Genomic DNA, 21,743 nt, shown 5'->3' with positions numbered 1-21,743 from the left:
GGCCATGTGATGCTTACGCAATGCTCCCTCCAACCTGCAGCTGGGGGAGAAATCAATCACTCCACAAACCTCCTTTTCTTCTCTCAAACAAGACCTTTTTTTAGTGACAACGGCCATCTTGGTCACATGACCATGGAAGCATCAGGCAACCCCCCCAAGCTTAGCCCAGCACCCCTTCCCTGCATATCTTGGGTAACAAACATGGCTGATGGGTTTAACAGTGGAGGAGGCACAGTGTTGTTCTTGTGTGTTGTTCAGGCTACAACAGCTGTGTTGGACAGCGGAGCCGGCCGCGATCACAAGACCCGATTAAAAAACACCAAGACCTAATGTGTGATACAGTCTGAGGCAGTGATCAATAGGGCTATTTTAATAAGAAGTCACCTTAAGGTGAGTATTTAGTCATCCATATATACACCTACGTTTGGGTTGCGCCAGCTCCAAGAAATGTTGATGTTTACGTCCAGAATTGACACGTTACATTTTGTTGATCCGACCCTGAGTGTATCAGTAGAATGAATCGGTTACAATATCGGTTTTATGGCACATATACATGAGCATAAACACACATTTTCTCATCCATTGTTTAAAAAAAAGGGGGGGAGTTGTCTCACCGGTGATGAACTTTGCCAATGTTGTCATTTCCATTGTGGGCCTGCAGGGCTGCAGGGGAAACGGTGAGGTAACGAGGGGGTTAAAATATGACGTCAGGGTGCTCGGGTCGGTGAACTTAGAGGTAAAGAAGGACAAACAGTATACGTGCCAGAGGATGTCACAGGATTTATCGCCTTGTAATGATTATATCCTCCATTTACATGGACAAGTACCCACAATACTTCTCCCTCTGGGAAAGCGCTGATTATAAGTAAGGCGATACTTTGATTGACAAATATTGTCAATTTTTATTTTATTCCTTCTTGGGTGGTCAATATTTAAGACCTAAAAATACATTTGGCTAATTTGGCTAATGGGGTTTGTGTGTGTGTGTGTTTCCACTGTAGGCAGCATGCTTGCAGTGATCTTTTGTTTTCAGTCAGAGGAAGTAGGATGTGAACTAACGAGATCTGATTTACCGAAATGTCTCTGAGCTGCCCTTTATCAAAAAAAAAGGTACATTTAGTCAAGAAAGACAATAGATCTAAAAATAAAAGGAATGGTTTTATTAGCGTGTGTGGTGAGAGCACAGTTCTTTCCCTGCAAGTGAAGACAGATCCTCATACAGGGTGCAGTTGTAAATACAATGTGTTCACGAGGCTTCTTCTGCCATATGCCACTACAATTCAAGCACCCCCCCCCCCCCCCCACACACACACACACGCAGACGTTATTCATGCCGATCCACCCATGATAGACATAAGAAAACATTCCATGTCCTGATGTTAATCTTGCTTTCAAAATGTTATGTGTTTTTAAATGCGTAAAGATAAACCTGATTTATTGCATCTTAATTAATATCGACTGATATTCAGTCAGGTCATGTGTGCGCGCACCACCACACAGCTGCACATGCACACACACACACACACACACACGGGGGTCAAAGGCTATCCGTTGTTAACATCTCCATATTATGTCGGACTGTAGGTTTAACTTCACTAAAACGCATAAAATCCCCCTTATTTTGAAAGATATTAAATAATATATTTTTTGTTTTTTGCAGTCTATCTAAAATATTTTCAGCATTTTCTGTGACATGCGAAGCTCCAAACGTTTTTTTTTCTGTTTTTAACCTTTGCTATAAAACGATCGCAAATATTTTCACAACATGGAAAAATCATGTCTCGTTGTCAGATGTTTCAGATGACCAGCCATGCTCACAGTGCTCTTGAGCATTTTTATGTGTGGAAATAAAAGCACGCAGACGATGAGTTTGTCTATCTTTAATATCCAAGGGTCCTTTCTTCCGACTGTAGATGTGGGTGGGAGGCACAGACTGTCAATCATCAACGCTCCATTGATCAAGGACAATCCTCGTCGTAAAACTGGTCTTTTTTTTCTTAAGAAATCCCTCACTCTGCATTAATTATCACTTCGGGTGTGTGTGTGTGTGTGTCTGAGTGAGTGTGTGTGTGTGTGTGTGTGTGTGTGTGGCAGCTGACCCCCTCTTTCACATTGTAAGCACTCACTTGAGAAGAGCCCATGATGAGATGAAATTCCAGCACCGTCTTATATATATTTATACACACACACACACACACACACACACACACACACACACATATGTAACATAATTCAAGTTTAGTATTCAGGCAAAGCAGTAGAGCTAATGTAAATTATCATGGTAAAAAAAATTCCACTGTAATAAACAACAAAAAGTTTAAAAATAATTACGAAAATTACTCCAGCTCCACATTAATCTGTAACTAAATAAATAATTAACGATTAAACTAATGAAATAAAAATGGATAAATACATAATATTTTTGTCAGGTCATCTTACAGTGCTTTAAAAAACCCTGCAGTGAAAAAAACACTGAGAAAAAAAAGTGGTAATAATTTACCATTAATCTTCTTATAAATATTAATAGCCTATACTTGGAATTGTCAATTTCATTTTTTCATTTGATCTGATATCTAAATGGGACATTTGACATTTGAGTAAAAAGTGAAGTCGCTGAGGAAATAGTGTAAATAAGCAAATGAGAGAGAAATCAAGATATTATCTTTATCACATGGAATTATTATATTCTTTTTTTCCTTCTATAAATCAAAGGGAGCTATTTGTCGAATCCGCGGTGTGGTAGGAGTGTAGGACAACTCTCCTCCTGGCTCCATGCGAGCTTTTAACACCCTCATCTGAATTCACCGTCCACAGCCAGACCACAGCTATTAACAAGCAGCGTGCGACGCCAACCGTTTCCAGAACGTCTTGACTTCACGCAAATCAAGCCTACACTGGTTGTTGTTGTTTTTATTATTATGTATTATTGTGAATATTGTAAACTACCGTTCTTATTGCACCGCAGCGAGCCCACACCGACAAACCTCCTGCAGACGGCCAGTCGCACAGTAACACGGTGGGCGCCTCCGTGCAGCCTCGTCCCTCCGTGGACGCGGACCCCGGCGGGGACGCTCCTGCTCGGCGCCGGGGCTCGTTGTCCCTCCGCTCGCTCGGATCGTGTCGAGGCTCGCCTCACTTGTTTTCATAACTTTTCATTAACGTTAACCGTCGCGCGTTTTTCGCATTCTATCCGAAAGCTAACCCCGATTATTTTTAAATGTCCAACACATTACCCCCCCTCCCCTCCTCTCGCTCGCTCCGCAGTCTTCCCTTTGATTCACGCTTGACTCATATGGCTCCGGGGCCAATAGGGGTCCGCCTTTGGGGTGCCTTGAAACTGCCCCCCCCCCCCCTTTTTTTTTAATCCACTTTCATCATCTAACCCGGGGACGCCTTGAAACCGCTGGGCCAGTTATTGCCTTTTTTTTCTTTCAGACGAGTCCAATGCGGACTGGCCAACAGCCAATCAGAGTCTTGTTTACACTCTGTGACTGACAATGCTCTGGCACCGAGCCAGCCAATCAGAAGCGTGCGTACAAAAGGGGGAGATTCATTTGTAAACATTTAGCATAATGTAATAACCAAAGTCCATATAACATGGAGGGGGGGGAAATATTGGACTTACTGTGTTGTCTGTATGATTCAGTGCAGAGCTTCAAGAAAGTGGCTCTCAAACCATTTGCAATTTTTTTTTTTTTTTATAAAATAAAGCCTCTTTTGGCTCCGACGAAGAAAAAAATGTAGACAGAAGAATAGTGAGTGTTTAATGTGTGTCTGTAAATAATTGTCAACTGAATTTGAAATATACATAGGGGCTTTTAATCTGTGACAATGTTTTCAACTGCTTTTAAATTAGAAAATATAATAATATATTTGAGCATTACTTCATAAGTAAAATATTATATATTTTTTATTTCTTTTAAATAATTGTCTTTCTTTATATGTTTATGGAACGGTGACATTATTTAAATGTCCGGGTAAATATCACGAAGGAAATTTTTATTTAAAAAAAAAACAATTTGGGGGGGGTTACCAAATGAAAAATATACATATTACATTCATTTAATTGCTTCTCTGAAAATTTGTGTAATTTTTGCCGGATTTTTTACATTATTGACATTGGTTGGGATCAGTCGATCAAGTAGTTGACACTAAATCTGATCTAAATGTTTTAAAAAGTATTACAGCTCTTGTTAAATGTCATTTGTGTTCTGCATTTTTTCAATTCCTATCTGCTGGAGCATTATCACAAGTAGACTGATATAAAAGAAGTTTATTTTGGGGTTTTGCACATACTGAAGTGCACATATGACCATTTTGTTTTTGGTTTCTACGTTGCTATGACCAGTGTGCAGACATGTTTTTTTCTTTCTTTTTTTTAATATACTGTGCATTTCTTTCTTTTCTTTAAAGATTCTATTTATTGGTATTTTTTGGATAGCATATAAACAAAATGTAATAGTCAACACCCAAAACCCAACCAAAACATACACACATGCATACCCATACACACATGGGGGGAGAGGTACAAGTATGTCCAGTTCATCTTAAACACTAGTCCAGGAGACTAAAACCCATTAATGCCGAGTAGTATTAATACAATAACAAAACAGAAACAGGCAAAAACAAAATCTGTGCATAAGTACATCTATTAATACAAATAGATCATCTACTGTGCATTTCCAAGTGGAGCTGCGGCTGCTGCCACTGAGCTCCATTGTGAGTGACCCGGACCATCCCGTGGCTTTAAATCTGGCGCTTTTTCCTCCTTGTTCGGTGTCGCCAGTCACCACGCCATTGGCCCGCGCCGCCGTCCAATCGGAGCCACGCATGTCTCTTGGGCGGGCGGCACGAGCTCATTAGCATGCAGGTATCCGACCAATGGGCGGGCGTGTTTACCCTGCCCCCCCGGAGAAGCGAGGTACGCAGTTGCACCGGGAGAGAAACCGCTGCTCGGAGATCCGAGCCGCGATCCAGCCAGGCCGGAAGCCCCGGTCCCACTGCTTCCACAGACCGAACCAGCAGGCTCCTGCACCGCCGCAGATGGACGTGCTGTAGGACCTCACTCTGTAGCCACATGGTCGCTCTCAGATTTTTTTTTACATTTTTATTTTTAAATGGGCGTCGCACTCGGCCTCGCACGGCCCCTCTCTGTGTTTTGTGATTTTATAATTTATTGTTATGCAAGGATTTAACATACCAGTAAGTAGTCTTTTTTTTGGTATACTTTATGTATTTTTTATTGGATTCGATATTTTAAGGCCTGTTTGTTTCCTTCGTTATGAAAATGATCATTTTGTCCAAAGTGCTAAATGTGACATGTTGTCCATTATACACACAGTTGCAGAGCCATAATTTTTTTTTAGAATAACAGAACAGGATGTGTGTGAGGTGTTTCTTTCCCATGAGGAATAAACTGATGATTAATTTAATGTGCTGAGAAAATATACATACCCTCAAATTATTATTATTATTATTATTACAGTTTTCACATTATAAGGGCAATTTGGAAATTATAAAAAATGTTTTATTTCTATCGATGACTTATTTGCTGATCCTTTCCTTTTAATCACCCATCGTTTTTTTTTTTTTAAAAACCCCCGAAACGTGCCAGGTTTTATTTATTTATTTATTTTACTACTATGCTTTTGGTCTTGGATTAATTTGTTTAAATGTATATTTTGCTGTAGCTTGTCGGTGGGGTGCAGACTGTGGTCATAGTGCGGCTGTAGGACGCTAAACTCCAAGCAGAAATGTTTGCTTTGTGTGTGTGTGTGTGTGTGTGTGAGAGAGATCGGCGGGACGAGTGCAGACTCGTCCCGGCCGAGGTGCACTCCCTGCCGGCTCGCTCGGTCACGGAGGTCCGCCCCTCGTCTCCCGCAGCACCGATCCGACCAAATAAGAGCGTAATTTGATTTATCACGTACGATTCTTGCTTTCGCTTTTCGGAATGTGTGAATGAGACTGGCAGCCGCGTAATGAATTACATTAGGGGCTCGTCGATCATTTGATTATATTTATTTTGTATTCAAAATGTGTCGCCCGGTGAAGGGGGATTCCGCACATTTATTTAAAAAAAAAAAAAATCGTACAAATGAAACAAAAAACGACCCAATGATCATTTTTTTTTACTCCGCTGCAATTAAATTCACATACGAATTCGGACGTTTGCAAAGCGGACGACTCTTAGACTGCGAATCAGTTCGTTCGACCGTTCCTTGGGTGGACGTGCTGGGGAGGAGGACGAGGGGAGAAGGGGCTCGAACGCAGCAGCATGGCGAGGGGAAGGTAATGGCTGACTGCAGAGCACTTTCTCACACAGGAGACAAAGGCGAGTCCTCCTGACGGGGCGGCCATTCACCTCGGCCCTCTCCCCCAACACAGTCCGCAGGGCTGCAGGCTCGAGCCCCTCGCGCGCGCGCACACACACACACACACACACACACACACACCGAACGACCAGGCTCGTTTTTACCATTTTCACGTTTGAGGACCCCCCCCCCCCCACACACACACACACATGTGGACACACGCTGGAAGCGCTCACTTTGAATACGGGGATGTCCGAATGGAGGAGATTTTTTTTGTTTTGTTTTATTGTTGTTGGTGTAGCACTGTCTTAATCGCGGGATATACAGGCTGCAACTGGCAACATGGGCGAGCTGATGGTGCTGATTGTGAATCAAGCCTGTGTGTGATTGGAGCAGGCGTGCATTGCAGAATTCAGATATCTATTAAGCAATTTAATTGGTTTAAGAAAAAAAACAACCATTCTCTCCACAATGCCTTCGAGAGCCTCAAATGAGAATGTGTAGTATTAAAGCACACTTACACACATGTCTGTGTTCTGAACCATGTAGGATTCATTTGTTTTTAACTATGAAATGAAGCTGCCTGCTTTGTTTTGAATCAGTATACTCAAAGCCACATCACTGAGGCACAGAAATGGGCTGTCACGACCAGATGTTAAGACAAAAATCATATTTTCTTTGGGGTGGAGTTACATTACATTTTAATTCCAATTCATGTGAAATATGAATTGTGATGAAAATCCATAATGCTATTTTTTGTGGCATGGCAGAGGAGGATGTTGATGTATTTACTATACTCCATTTGATTACCTGACCTGAAATAGGTCAAGGCAGATGAAGGTAGTGAGAGTGCAGTTATTCTCTCTCTCTCACACACACACACACACACACACACACACAGACACACAGGAGGGAGAGAGAGAGTCCATGTCTGCAGGAAGCTGATGCATCTCTGTTATGGATCTGTATTTTTAATTATCTTCTCATTTTTAAACATCAGGCCCTTTTACTTTATGATTGGTCATATGAACTTTATGAACTGGCAAGTGCAGGGCTCCCGATAGCATGAGAGTATATGCAATCACGGTTGACGCATGTTGATGCATTTCAATCAGGGTTTTTTTTTTATGAATTATTTTTTTTTTTGGTAGTTTTTTTGCAGATGGTGCACGGTTTATGCATTCATGGTATTCATGGACTTATGATACATAAAATCACACACGTGGAGATAGTCTGAGGTTGTGAACGATGAGAGCTGGGTGGAGGCAGAAACGCCTGTATGGATCCGAAACAATAGGAGGAGCAGGCAGCCTGGTTCACCTTGAGATGCAGGCTGAGGAGGCTTCCATCATCTGACTGCACACAAACAGTGCAACAACACACGTCGTCCTCTGACAGAACCACTGAGCTTTGAAAATAAATAAATAAATAAATATATATTAAGTTGTTGCAGCAATCACGATTTCAAAAATATTATTTCATAATAATATCCATATTATGTTTGTGGGTTTTTTTGGGGGGGGGGGAGCAGCTGCATGACGTGCTCGGCTAAAATCTAACACGAGCGTTATTTATGATGAAACAGGAGAAAGAGAGAAAGAAAAAGGGCCCATCGATTCCTCGACGTGTCGGTGTGTTTCTCGTCGTGCCTGCGGAATATCAAGTGCTCTTCTCCATATGATGCATATGATATGAGGGCCCATGTCCCGGCTCTGATCGATCGGAGCCGAGGCTCCGTGAAGTCGAGGAGGGGGACCACTCCGCTTTCATTCCGAAAGAAAAGAGAAAACAGGAAAGGTTGTTACAACCACATCCAATGGAGCGTCACTAATGACTTGTTTTCTCTGACATTTTCTGAAGGAGTTGGCCATAATTCAATGTCACTATTATTATTATGTTTTTTTTTGCACCGTGTAATTCTGAACTGGTGCTTTTTTTTTTTGCATGTTTTTTCTTTTTTTTCTTCTTCTTCATTTTTTTGTGGGGGGGGGGGAGACTCCTTGATGATGAAATTTGAATTTGAATTTCTCCATTTCTCTGACAGAAAAGATGATCGGGGGCTGCGTTTTCGGCTGGGTCCGCCTGCAGTCGACCGAGTGCAACACATAGATCCGAGTGGAAAGGATTATTTTATGGGTCGCGTTTGACTTTTCTCCCCCTCCCCCCCCCTTCCCCCCTCACCTGCCCCTGTCCGGAACTTTGGGATTACTCGACGTTCCCTTTTTTTTTTTGGAATGGAAGGACGCGACTTCGCTGCCCCGGCGCACCTCCTGTCGGAGCGGGGCGCCCTGGTGCACCGGGCCGCCTCGCGGATCGCTCCCTCGGGCCACGGCTCCGTGCAGCACGCCGGCCACTTCCCGCCGGGGAAGTACTACCCCCCGCACATACCGATGGCCCCGCACTCAGGTCAGTCGAGCGACGGCTCCTCTCGTCCCCCGGTTCCCGACGTTGATCTCCCGCAACGCTGCATGTTCAGACGCAGCATTGATCAGTGTGTTCAGGGTGCGAGTGGCCTGCGCGTGTGTGTGTGTGTGTGTGTGTGGAGCGCAACGCTGATGGGTTTTTGCACAAAAGAAGAGCAACGGACTCTGAGTTTTAAATAAACGGTTGCTTTAGGTGTGGCTGTTGACACGAGTGGCCAATACATTATGACTTACACTGGGCCATACGAGGAATTCTTCATTAAGCTGAATCAACATCTGTATGGCTCCAACATCTGCAAGAGGCGTCTCAGTTGAGCAAATAGCAAATAGCCAGTTGATAAGTTGGGTAAATGCCATGGTATTTTACAGATGGCATTTTGAAAGTCTGTTGTAGTTGTGCACGTATGGAGATGTTGGACACACAGGTTCCTCGCCCCCCCCCCCCCACTGGCCATGGAGCTGAATCTACAATGAGATCTTTTTGTCACTCCTCGTTAAATTGATAGGTGTCACACTGGTGCCATTGCTTCTATACCCCCCCCCCCCCCAAAAAAAACCCCCGGGTCATACCCAGGGCCATAGGCAAGAAGCTGGACGAACAGGTCTGCACGGGTTTACACAGTGTGTAGGAAGACGAGCAACAGCATAGAAAATCCTCCTGCCGCACATCAAAAGTGTCTGCGTGCAAACGTGTTCACATTGCATACCAAGTGACTTGTGTACCCGAATGCGCTTGTGCACGTTTACACCCACGAGTACGCACATTTATGTCCATTAAAGAAGAAAATAATCTTGGGCGCCTTATGTATTTCTGATAGACAGGGTGTGGACACGAAAGGGAAAGAAACACCTGTACAGTCAAATGCAATGTAATACAATTATCCTCCAAATTAAAATAAATTACAATGAAATAAAACAAACCATTGGTTGTGCTATTTGATTATATTTAAGGCTATTTGGCTATTGGATCTAATTCAAGTTTTTTTTTTTTTAAATTTGAAGTCAGGAAAACACACACAAAAAAAAAGCACATATGTTGTAATATTGCCGGATCACAAATTGCTTTTGTTGCTTTTATTTTGTTCACCTGTATGTAAAAACAAAAAGAGGTGACACCAGTGGCGTGTGTTGGTTGCATCAAACACTTTACATCTCTGAAACCATTTCCTTTTGAAAATATTCTAATGTGGCTTCTTAAAAAACCCCCATTTAAGTGACATTTTAGTTTATGATGCGACAGCTGAGGAATCTGGGGCCAGCAAAAGAAAACGGAGCTCTTTAAAGTTAGTTTACGTCAAATACATATATCAGCTACAATTCACAACTGAATTCTGCGGGGCTTCGCTCGCTGTATGGTTACATACAGAAATCGCAAAATGTTTGTTTTTGTTTTTCTGCATTTTTATTTATTCGTGCGTTCGTTTGTTTGTTTATGTATTTTAATCTGATGACACTGTAGGCACTATTGTGGCAGGCTACTCGAAGATATATTTTTTTCAAATTCATTGTGTTTCCAAGGATTCAGTATTCGTTTGCAAAATCGCGCTGAACACGGGGTATAATTAGTCATTCAGTGGAATTCATGGGCGCTGTTCGCCATTCATCTCTCGCCATTCATGTTCCCTTTTGGCAGTGCACGCACGCACGCACGCAGACACACACACACACACACACACACACACACACACACACACACACACATACACACACACGGCCTACATCTGTATTTAATTATTTTTTTTATTAAAGATGTTTTGTTGAGAGCATGAAGGCTAATGCTGGCTACAGGGTACAGGTGCTTACCCAACAAGATGTGGTGTTTCTTTTGTGGTGCTGCGCCGCACCAACATGAATACGCACCCTCCAAATGTCAACACTGCTCAATGAGCAGCACAGGTGGTTTATTGTTCTCCCCCGGTCTCGTCAGTTACACACGGTTTGTGTGACCGGAGAGAAGTCTCTCCAATATCCCCAAGATTTGGGAAAATGAGTTAATTCTTTACATTTCCAGGTGTGTGATTGAGGATAATGGAGAATAATTTGACATAAATTCGCGTCATTTTTTCAAATCTCCCCCGGGCGCTGTTAGAATAATTTTTTTTGTTATTGCGCTCTACTGAATCTTTGATTTGTTTTAATTATGTTTGAAAATGTCAAGCGTGTCACGATTGCAAGTAGGTGGATGGGACGCGAGGCACAATTCACAGTTGTTTGTGGCGTATATATATTTTTGAAGACGGTGGTAATTAGTCAAAACGGTGCAACGGTGCAAATTCAAAACTCTGTGTGACGGGGGAAAAAAGAAAACTAATTTGGACCATTCGAAAAGCCATTTCCATTAATTAGGTCCAAAGTTAATGTAAGCAAAAATATAAAGTATTTTTTTCCGACTGTATTTAACTTGACCTGTATATGTGTCTTTTTAATAGGAACACAGACCAGTCATGCTATGTAAGAGCTGTCAAATGGTGGGTTGCCTGTTGTTCATCCTGACGGCGCAGGTCATTAGTGTCCCCTCCAGTGTCGCGTATGTTAGCAACATTAGCACAACTGTGCGTGTTGTTTGCCGAGTGTATTGGATCCCTTCAGCTTCCCCGCACTTTCCCCCTGGGGACTAACTCGGACCCTGGTTCACATGAATACTTTACAAAGTGCATGAATATTTCAGGGTTGATGTAAAAATGCGTCCACCGGCAGGTTTCCGACGTGGCTCCGTGAGAGGGCTCCTCTGACTTTGCAGAGGTATTTATTGTCGAGCGCACCCTTCAGCCTCGCTGCTGAAATGAGAGATGGCGGTCGCAGCACGCTCCCCCCGGGCATTGTTCCTCGCCAGGTTACAGAATTTTGGAAGGAAATTTACCGCCTTTTCTTTCACCTCTTTTGGTTACAATCAGGCAACAACAGACTCAAAGATACATCCCTACCCTCTTGTCCACTGAAGCATGGTACTCGGCTCTGGTAGGCTTCTGTCAGTCTGCATTTGCCTCTGTCCATCTTCGCCGCCTCCAAGTCAGTTGTTTGTATCGCATGTCAGGTGGTCGATTTATAGTTTTGCACTTGCACCGTGTTCTGGGAATGTGACGTGTGCTCAACGAAACTCATCTAATGCAGTTTAATTCAGCCGGTCCATTTACAGGGACGAGTCATTTTATCTTCCGCTGGCTCCGGCGCTGCGTTGGAGACGGTCCTCGCTTGGCTGTGAGGCCCAGGATTCAGATGTTGGACGGTGTCAGAACAGGAGACACAGTGGAGCAGTCTTTACTGCTGGCATTTACGGCCGGGGGCTCATCTTTCAGCCATATTGTTCTGATCAGTGTGCTCTGGCTGAGGTGTGGCTGTGTGAAAGTGGCGATGGGGGGGGGGGGGTTCCAACGCTGTCCGTGGCGGAGCTCTGCTCTAAGCACCCCATGTAATCAAAGGTCATATTTGTGTCATCTGGCTCGCTCGGCCTCCCCTTCCTCAACATCTCCTCTGTCTCCCTTTCCATGAGCTGCCCCATCTCTCCTCCCCCTCCGTTGCTCGGTCTCGTTTCTTTCCAGCAGGAAGACCCTTGTGTCTGGGAAGCGGTGGTCTTCCTGCCACTTCTGTTTTAGCCGCCCTCCCCTGCCCCGGGCCATTGTTGCAGACCCTGGCTTTGTGTGTGTTTTTTACGGCTGCTGTTAAAGATAAAAAACAGTCCCTTCCACCCCCTTTTATTGTTTTCTGGTAGGATGTCCCTGGCATTCCCTTGGTTTTTATGTCCTAGCTGGATATCCGAGCAGCTTCCCCCTTCAAAGGTTAGCTGTGTTGTCTGCCTTCTCCCGTTTTTTTTTGTTTTTTTTCCAAAGGGGAATAAATAACTTTACGGAGACTTTTATTGAATGTGTCATTGCTGTAACATCCCATGGGCCTGTGGTTGTTGGGAAGACGCTTCAAAGACAAACACAGGTGTTTGGTGGAGTTTGCAAAGAGCTGGTTACAACCCGGGTCTTTAAAGAATAAACCTCATTGAGTGGGTGAGGGGTTGTTTGTGGGAAGGGAGGCTTCTTCTTCTTCTTCTTGGCCTTGTAGCTCCTGTGTTGTGCGCGCTCGCAGTTTGTAACCTGCTCAACTTTTCTATTACCCACCCCCCATCCTTGTTTACCCCACACAGGAGCGGTGCTCAGCGTAATTATTCCGTCCCACTGAAAGCCTGTGCCGGTCCTTTCTTTCTAAATGTAGCAAGTTTGGGGATCTGGTGAGAGAAATTCAAGAGGTGAGGCTTACCTGAGTAATAGGAAGACTGACATCTTGACTAACCTGTCTTAAATATTACATTAAAAGGGCTTCTTGTATCCGGGAGCCACTGTGGTGGAAGTACAGTGACAGAACGTGGGTCTCAGGCCAAGTTCCATTTGGCTCCGGCCACGTGCGCTCCCTCCCCTCTCTTTCGCTCCAGCTCTGCAAAACAGGAACGAGAACCTTGGCCTGTTGTCGGGCTCGTTTGTGGATTGTTGGGAGATGACACGGTTCAGACGCGATGTCACAGGAGTCCCCCCTAATAGTGGAGGTGTTGCTTGGCCTCCTACACCTGGCTGAAATAGCACCTTGCCCAATGCTGGCGCCATCTGTCGCCCTCCCCTGACACTCCCACAGGAAGCCCAAATTACTTGCAAGGGCAAGGTCAACTGTCTTAGAAAGGGCAAGTCCGTTCCAAATTGGCAAATACTTTTGGTTACAAGGGTAACATGCGCTCAACGTTTCGGCTGAATTCAGGCATTCTTATCTTTGAAAACTGGCGAGCCCCAGACTTTGCCTCGATATTTAGTGTCACAACTGGATCGTCATGCCCCCCAAGAAAAATTAATAAATAAGTAAGAGCATCTGTTATCTGAGCACATTCTGGTAACTGAAGTGACAGATTTGATATCAGGTTTATAAAAGGTGTAATCATCTCCTTTTCTTTGCATTTCTCTGCACATCAGCAAATCTGTCCACAGAAAGAGAGAAGGCTATGGATGAGTAGGGGGGAGATAGGGGGTCGGGCTCTGCGAGAGGTTTTTTGGAGAGCAAGTGGCCATGCTGCCTCGGAGACGGGCTCTTCAAACAGACCGCCACCCACACTACAGTGTGTGGCACGGTGCCACAGAGTCCTTGCCTCGAGCACGGGGCGTGTACACAGGACAAGCACAAAGGAGACCCACGGGTGAGAGCGACGGGCAGGGTAATACCTTCCTGTATCCAATTTCAAGACATAAGATCTCGGAACCTCCCCGTCTATTTTAACGCTCGACCATGGAAGTGAGAAGGTGCATTGGGGAAACCAACATGGCGAAAGTCATTTGGTCATCTGGCATGACGGACGCATACACACCCAAACTAAAATAAATAAATAAACAGAATAAAATATATATATATATGTATACATGGCTGGACTGAAAATATATTGTTTTCTAGATTGAATCGACCGATACGTTCCAACCAAAGTCAACCACTGCTGTTTTGTTTGTGATCTGTATCTCTCCCCCCCCCCCCCCCCCCCCCCCCCCCCCCAGTATCAGGCTGCTTCTCATCAGACGGCCCCAGGCCCACCTCAGCGCATGGCCGCATTGCATGTGACAGCTGTTCGACATTATTAGCGGCTCAAGCAGAAAATCCAGATTATTTGTTTTGTTTTTTAATTTCAAATTTATTATTGTAATCGTTCAGTGAAAAGAACAAAAAAAGTGGCCGTTGCCCTATTGTTGTTGGCAGATTTGTGGTCAGTGACAATACAGTATGCAGCGTGAGTGTAGGAGCGTGTGAGCGGTTTTTGTTTGGGTGGGTGGGTTTTTTGCATACGTGTGTGTGTGTGTGTGTGTGTGTGTGTGTGTGTGTGTGTGTGTGTGTGTGTGTGTGTGTGTGTGTGTGTGTGTGTGTGTGTGTGTGTGTGTGTGTGTGTGTGTGTGTGTGTGAATCCTGGGCAGCGTTCTCTAGACAACAGCCCCCCACCCCCACCCCGGCTCCACTACTGTCGAGGCACCCTGTGGTTGGCTGTGAGGCCCAGACAGGTGCATTGTTAACCCCCTAACGTCTGAGTCTGTCGCTGCTGGATCTGCATGAAGATTTCATGCTCATGATGCAGCGTGTGTGTGGTGGTTCCACGATGTGCTGCGTTCACAGCAGCGAACAGTTCTGCACTAATGGTGCCCTCTTTCTCTTTAAAAATAAATAAATAAATAAATATATTTTGTATCTGTCAAATGACAGTTTAGCGTGCAGGGGCCAGTTCTGTTTAATTCTAAACAGAACAGGTGGAAATTTCTGCTGTAGAAACGAACATGTTGTTAATGTGCGGGATTCATTTTGAAAGGGGAAACAATTATGCACGGCTCAGCAGTCGTTCCCGCGCAGCACTTCCCTTTCCGCTCCTGTTTTTGCGCCGTGTTTTTTTTTCTGTATTCGGAGCTTCCCAATTTTCAGTTGGCTGACTATGATCCGTGAATGCAGACGGTTCGTGTTCGGAAGGGGCCAGGAGTGAGCGCGGATAAACTCAAATAATGGGCCACGACTCGGTGGCTGTCAGCCGTGCAGCGGGCGGCGGCGGTGGTGACACGCGGTACCAAACAATGAGGTGTGTGCTGCAAAATATATGCAGAGATTGTCATTAAATATACATGCAGTATGCCTCTCAAGGATGTGTCAGCCCTTTTTGTGAGAAAACAAAGATTAGCATCAGGAATTCCATTTTAATAAGTCTCCCGGGACCATCCAACCAGCTGCCTAGTCCTCAATCCAAAGGGGACTTGTTGCTCTCGCTCTCTTGCTTATTTTTTTTTCTCCTCTCTCTCTCTCTCTCTCTCTTGCGCATGGATTTCTTATCCTCTTTCTGACATTGATTAGAACAAAACCCCTCCCTTTCTGCTTTTTTTCCCCCGGTCAAATCACTTTTTACACCACACATTCTTTCATGTCTTACACGTTCTCTCTTTGATGATCCATGTTTGTACCCTGTCCACTCCTTCCGGCGGTCCTCCCACCTCCTACCTCCCCCCCATCTCTTTTACATTTTATTGTCCTCCCCTGTTTCTCTGACGGAGGCCCTCTCTGCTCCATTACCTCACTACCTCATTCTGCTTTTTTTCTCCTTCTTTTTTTTGGGTCCCCTCTGCCTGGTGTGACCACTAGGCTACACTGCCTCCTCTCTCTGACACAGTTTATGGCCTGAGGATCTGGGGCAAATGACTGGCTCCTCAGCAACAGATGTTGCTGAGGAGTGTGTTTGTCTGCTGGGGCCGCATGCATTAGCTTTCTCGGCTTCCCACGTGCGGCCACTGACCTACCCTCTGGTATATGTGTGTGTGTGTGTGTGGGGGGGGGGGGGGGGGGGGGGGGGGGGGGGGGGGGGGGGGGGGGTTGTGTGTTTGCACAATAAAGAGACGGACAGACAGAGAGGAAGACGGGACAACGACAGCAAGACTAGATGCACACTGTCACATGCTGTCATACACTTACTGGTGCATTGCAAACAGATGCAACACAAAGGCGCGCACACACGCACGCACACACGCACACACGCACGCACACACAGACAGACAGACAGACAGACAGACACACACACACAGACACACACACACACACACACATACACATCTTGCTTCCCATGAGGCTTCGGGGCCAGTGGGACAGAGCAAGCTTGAGAGTCTGGTTCATCTGTTTACTTCTAATTATAGAAACAGGACTATTTCTGCATCTGCGGCTCCGGCTTTTTATATTCTTTCGAGAGAAATAGAGAGAGGGAGGGAGGCAGCGAGGGAGAAGTGAGATCGAGAAAAAACCCCCACAACGCTTTGACAGCCTTTTCTCACAATGGTGAACGGTTATCTCATCCCCTCAGCGCTGCTACAGTCTGCAGGCTCACAGTACAGTACAACAGGAGACAGAGGGGGGAGGGGGAGAGGGTTTTGCATTGTAAGCCCTCTCATCCTCGTGTAGCATGAATGTGCAAATTTACGCCAAGAGAGTAATGGCGAACAAGGCGATGTATACTTTTTCAATTAGTCTCCCTGATGTGCTCAGTTGACAAACACACCGATAAAAATAACTCATATATTTCTTCACCCCCGACCCCGCGTGCTCGCGCAGCGACCCGCTGGAAAACTTTGTCCGTCACAACGGTCAAAACAAAATGAAGAAAGAGTTGATGTTGGGGATTGTTGTTGTTTAAAATGTATCCAGTATTAAAGGGACAGGGCCAGCGCCGTGGTTAATCCTCAAGCTTGGTGGCTGATATCCAGCTGAGTGGCTGTTGTTAGGCAGGGTGGGGGGCCCGGAGGGGGGAGTCTGTCAGGGAAATGTTGGGCTGCCTGTGACGCCAGGTGAGGTTTGTGCCTGGGGGCCGGGGCTCGGCAGGTTGCAGCCTCTTGCAGGTGCCTTCATAAAGAGCCCCCAAGGCCAAATGCACAGCCCGCTGGATGCAACCTGAGCCAGGTGCTTCCCATCCCCCACCCAAATACACAAACCACTGCATAATGGCAGGGTGTGCTTGCATACACTCCCCCCCCCCCCGCCCACCCCGTACTCGCAGACATGGCAGGTGAATTAATTGGCCGTGAGTATGTAACGTGTATACTGAGATAAAGGTGCGCTGTCTGGCCGAGGCGTAGCGTAACGGCCGCGATGATGGCTCCATTGTGTTGATTTGGGGGGGGGGGTAGTTAGCAGCACAGCCGGCGGGGGCCTTTGCTGGAGGGCGGGATAGCCTCTGATTAATAGTGGGGAATGCTTTGAAGTGACACCCAAGTGCACCGGCTCACGGGCTAAAAGCAATACCATCAGCACGGCTCCCTCTTCCTCAGTCTTCATTAGCTAATGTTTCCCCGGCGCTATCTCGCCACCCTCCCCTCACACGCCCGCCTCGTCTACACAGAGCCTCTTTTAGGAGCTCTCGTTTTTTTTTTTTTTTTTTTTCCCCAATTGTTTCATGATTTCACCGTCATTTCTCCCTGTCGCGTTTGGTAAAATAAGAGATCTATTTTGTTGTCCTTCCTAGAGAGAGAGAGAGAGAGAGAGAGAGAGAGAGAGGAGGCCCTTTAGGTCTCAGAGCTCCGCCGCACAGGTGAACTGTGGCACCGCCTGAAGACTCATGGGACTGATGTGGCACTGGTGGGACATGACAGGGGACTGTTTCCCAGGATCCATTTTGATCTCCCATACTGACAGACGAGCTACAGCTGTGTGTGTGTGTGTGTGTGTGTGTGTGTGTGTGTGTGTGTGTGTGTGTGTGTGTGTGTGTGTGTGTGTGTGTGTGTGTGTGTGTGTGTGTGTGTGTGTGTGTGTGTGTGTGTGTGTGTGAGTTTAGGAAGCCGAGGCAGGGAGGCTGGGTCTGTCAGCTGTTGGAGTAAAGTAAACCATTAGCAGTGGGAGAAGGCCGTGTTTCCAGTGAAGAATTAGAACCACTTCTAATTGCAGTGAGGTTGGGCTATGATTACATGCTGGCTAATGCACTGACAGACCTCTCACTTGGCTGGCTCTCCGAACGCTGCTGAAATGGCTGAATGCCTTTTGGTTATACGGCATAATGGGAGGGTGTGTGTGCGTTTTCCTGTGTGCGCGTGTCTGCGTGTGTGTATCTGTGATTACATTTGCCTTGAATAGTGGGTTTCCGTTTTTTTGCTTGTTTTTGTGAGTTCATGCATTTCGCTTGCACACCCACCCACACGTGTGTGGGTGTGTGTGTTTTGTCATGCGATAGCTGGTGTTCTTGAGTGCCTGTCATTATTTGTAGTGGAGGCAACTTTTCTTTCCAAATCAAAACTCAGCTGGCGCAACTGTCTCTGAACAGTGGGGAAGAAGGCTTTTCTTCCCCCATCTAGTGTGCGCGTGTTGGGAGTTTTTGTGTATGCATGTGTTGCATTTGTGAGACGTGTGTATGCCCACGGGAAAGCGCAATCAAAGGGGCTCTGTTGTGGAGAGATTGTATGAAAGCAGTGAGAGCGGAAACAAGAGTGGCAGGCAGCTGAGAGGGCAGCATGTGGGGGTGGACGGGGGGCTGATGCAGGTGCCTAATTCTACCTCAGCCCCTGAGCCTTTTTTTATATTCCATCCATTTCTGTCTCCTCCGCTCCAGCGTGAGGCTGTGGGGATGTAGTAAATCCACACGCTTCGACAGCAATCAGAATAATGTCACACGAGGATTGGTTAATGCGGCATTATGCCGTAATATGCCGCATACATGAGAAGGTAAAAGATTAAAGAAGCTGTGTCAATTTTTTAAACCCAAATTTTGATAACTCTTTTTATTTTTTTGGGGGGGGGGGGGGTCCGTGGAACAGCTTGTTCTCAGGTGTGCCGATGGGCCCCGTTTGCACGAACCCGTGGTTCACTGTTGTGCTGGCGAGCGCTGTAAATCACATCACACTCCCGGCGTATGGGCTGACAGTTACGAGCGAGTATCGGCTGTTTCTTCACCGGGCCACCGTGTCCCTGTTATTCCTCTTTTTTAACTAGACCCGAAGCGATGCAGACAACATTGTGGTTTCTCCAGGGGTCAGGGAGTCTTGACAACTTTAACAAAAGAAGAACGCTTACAGGAATTTTGTTGTGTGAAATCACTGTTGATTACATACCGGGTTAGTCGTGGGTCAAAGATGGGCTGGAGTGTTTCAAGCACTACTCGAGGGAAGGCATTTTCACGCAGGAAGTTACTTTGGAGGTCGGCAGCCGACCGTGGCCGCTCAAGGACGGACCCTGATTGTACACATGTGGATTTGGCCGCGGTTGTTATAGGAAACAAAACACTACATGCGTTGGCGGTTTTTCGCTGACGTGGAAGGTCTGTACTTTCCCGGTTAATGTGTGACAGAGCGTTGAAGTATGAGGAGAGAAGTGGTCATCCGTGGTAACAGGGCTTTACTAGACCGGAATCGTCTGCACACATGGAAACGGGATGGATCAATAACACTGGTATGGTGGTAAACTCCGCAGCTGAGTGTGGGAAGAGGAGGGAGGTTGGGCATACTGGAACATATGATGGTGCTGCAGATGTCTGTTATATTACAGAAATAATTTTATTTGTGCTATGAGGTCTGCAATGTATTACCGTCATTTCTTTTTTTTTTACGTTTGGGTAACTGTGTGTTTTCCCATTTGACAGATCTTCTTTCAGAAAGTGGAGCTGCTTTGAGGATCAATACAGACACACTGTGTACACACACACACACACACACACACACACACACACACACACACACACACAGTTTTCGGCTTACTGTCTCATCTGTCAGTTGACAGAGTTTTCTCCAGCTTCGTAGGTTCTCTTTCCAGCCAAGCAGATGGCGAACATTCAGAATGAAAGCAGATCCTAAGTCCTGTTGGATCTCCATCAATCCACCAGTCTCTGGGACCGTCCCATACGGGCTTCATGTTTCCCAGCACTGACTGAGCCTTCCCAGCTCTCCAACCAGGCCGCAGTCGCCGCCTTCCCCACACAGCACACACACACACACACACACACACACATGTCCAGTCTAACGGCGGCGCGATGTAATCTTGCGTCCAACAATGGTCCACACATTCAGACGCACAAACACGTTGGTGTTGAAAAAAAAAGGGGGCTGCTGACAGTTGTTCCCATTGCTCACGCCTATTCATCCCCACCAACTCAGCAGACACCTCCAAAGCCAGCGGGGTGCTTCTGCTCTCCCACATCCTGGCCCAGTGTGTGGCACCCCACTGTGTGCGTGTAGCGAATGCTCTGAAGAGCTCATTTCACTCATCTTTCCTCGTCTGCCTGTCCCGCTTACCTGAGGTAGCAGCTGTACGCCCCCCCCCCCCTGCCCCGCCCTCCATCCCGTGTATTTGATGTGACAGAACGAGCAGGATTTACTTCGGCGCGCGTGCTCGGCCCCTTTAACGGGGCTGGTTTTGAAGGCGCGCTGCTTTCACGCCTGTGCCGCTTTTAAGTGCAAAGTGATTTTACGAGATGTGCCTCTGTGCCAGTCGGCCAGGCCGCTGCGCCACAACCAGATCGCTCGAGAGCCGTCGGGGTTGCCATTCCAGCACACGCCAGCTGGGAGAGGGTGCGACGAGGAGGAGAGAAAGTATTCGTGTGTGTGGGAGTATGCACATATGTTTGTGTAGGTGTGTGTTTGTGTGCGTGTAAAGGGAGAGGGGTGGTTAGCGCTGGCTGTGAAAGAAAAAGAAGTTTGGCTTTTTGAGGGAGGCCTCACACTGCTCCTGCCCGCGTATCCTGATTTATGGGCTTGTGAAGGAAATCTCTCATTTGTCACTTTTCATCTCTTTACTCCACGTCATCCTTTTTTCCTCCCTCTCTCTCTCTCTCTCTCTCAATGGAATTTCCACCCAAATCTTCCACTGCTTCCAGAGAATGGAGAGGAATAAGGGAGGGAGGGATGAGAAAAGGAAAGCAGCCGGGAGGGAGCTGGTCTTTTTTCCCCGAATCTAGTCAAAACCATGCTGAAGAAAAGGTTTGTCTTAGTGGTTGTGTTTCAGTAAATATTCATAGTTGTGCATTACACTGGCGTGTTGACATTCCGGCGTAATGTACTTTGTCTGTGGTAAGGAAGCGTGTCATTAGACAGCGTATACTTTCTGCCTGTAAATAATTCAAAGCACTTGTAACGCCGCTGTTCCTGCCATATTGTGGTTTTGAGCGTTATTGTTGGAAATGGAAAAGAAAAACACTGAGAACACCGTGGCTGTGTGCGCAAAACAGGTTTGCTGCTTATACCTGCTAGCTTGTACATTATCGCACTGAGGTCACAGTCAGGTCAACTGCAGTCTGGAGTCTTAACGCGCATGTGTGTGTGTGTGTGTGTGTGTGTGTGTGTGTGTGTGTGTGTGTGTGTGTGTGTGTGTGTGTGTGTGTGTGTGTGTGTGTGTGTGTGTGTGTGTGTGTGTGTGTGTGTGTGTGTGTGTGTGTGTGTGTGTGTGTGTGTGTACGCGCGTGCATGAATGTGCAATCATTATGTGTTTATGTGCGAGTGTGCACCTTACTCGCTCAGGTGCGGGCAATAAATCTGCCTCACCCTCTCCCGGCCCGCTGAGGTCA

At 46.2% G+C, this 21,743-nt stretch overlaps 1 protein-coding gene across 11 annotated transcripts in view; it reads left to right on the top strand.

The window, feature by feature from the left end:
* The first annotated feature begins 4,474 nt into the window (after nt 1-4,474).
* The window catches only part of LOC118288616 (BAH and coiled-coil domain-containing protein 1), a 64,874-nt gene continuing 47,605 nt past the window's right edge, over nt 4,475-21,743 (top strand). For 3 of the 11 annotated variants that reach the window (XM_047328032.1, XM_047328030.1, XM_035614896.2), the window contains exons 1-2: nt 4,479-5,202; nt 8,356-8,717. In XM_047328032.1, the coding sequence (XP_047183988.1) occupies nt 8,546-8,717 (172 nt within the window). In that variant the 5' untranslated portion in view covers nt 4,479-5,202; nt 8,356-8,545. Of the gene's footprint in view, nt 5,203-8,355; nt 8,718-21,743 lie in introns of all 11 variants that reach the window. The other 8 variants (XM_035614899.2, XM_035614894.2, XM_035614897.2 and 5 more) reach the window with 6 other exon arrangements.

Source organism: Scophthalmus maximus, chromosome 17, assembly GCF_022379125.1.
Source record: "Scophthalmus maximus strain ysfricsl-2021 chromosome 17, ASM2237912v1, whole genome shotgun sequence".
NCBI classification, from domain to species: Eukaryota; Metazoa; Chordata; class Actinopteri; order Pleuronectiformes; family Scophthalmidae; genus Scophthalmus; species Scophthalmus maximus.
This window is presented reverse-complemented; position numbering and strand designations above follow the sequence as displayed.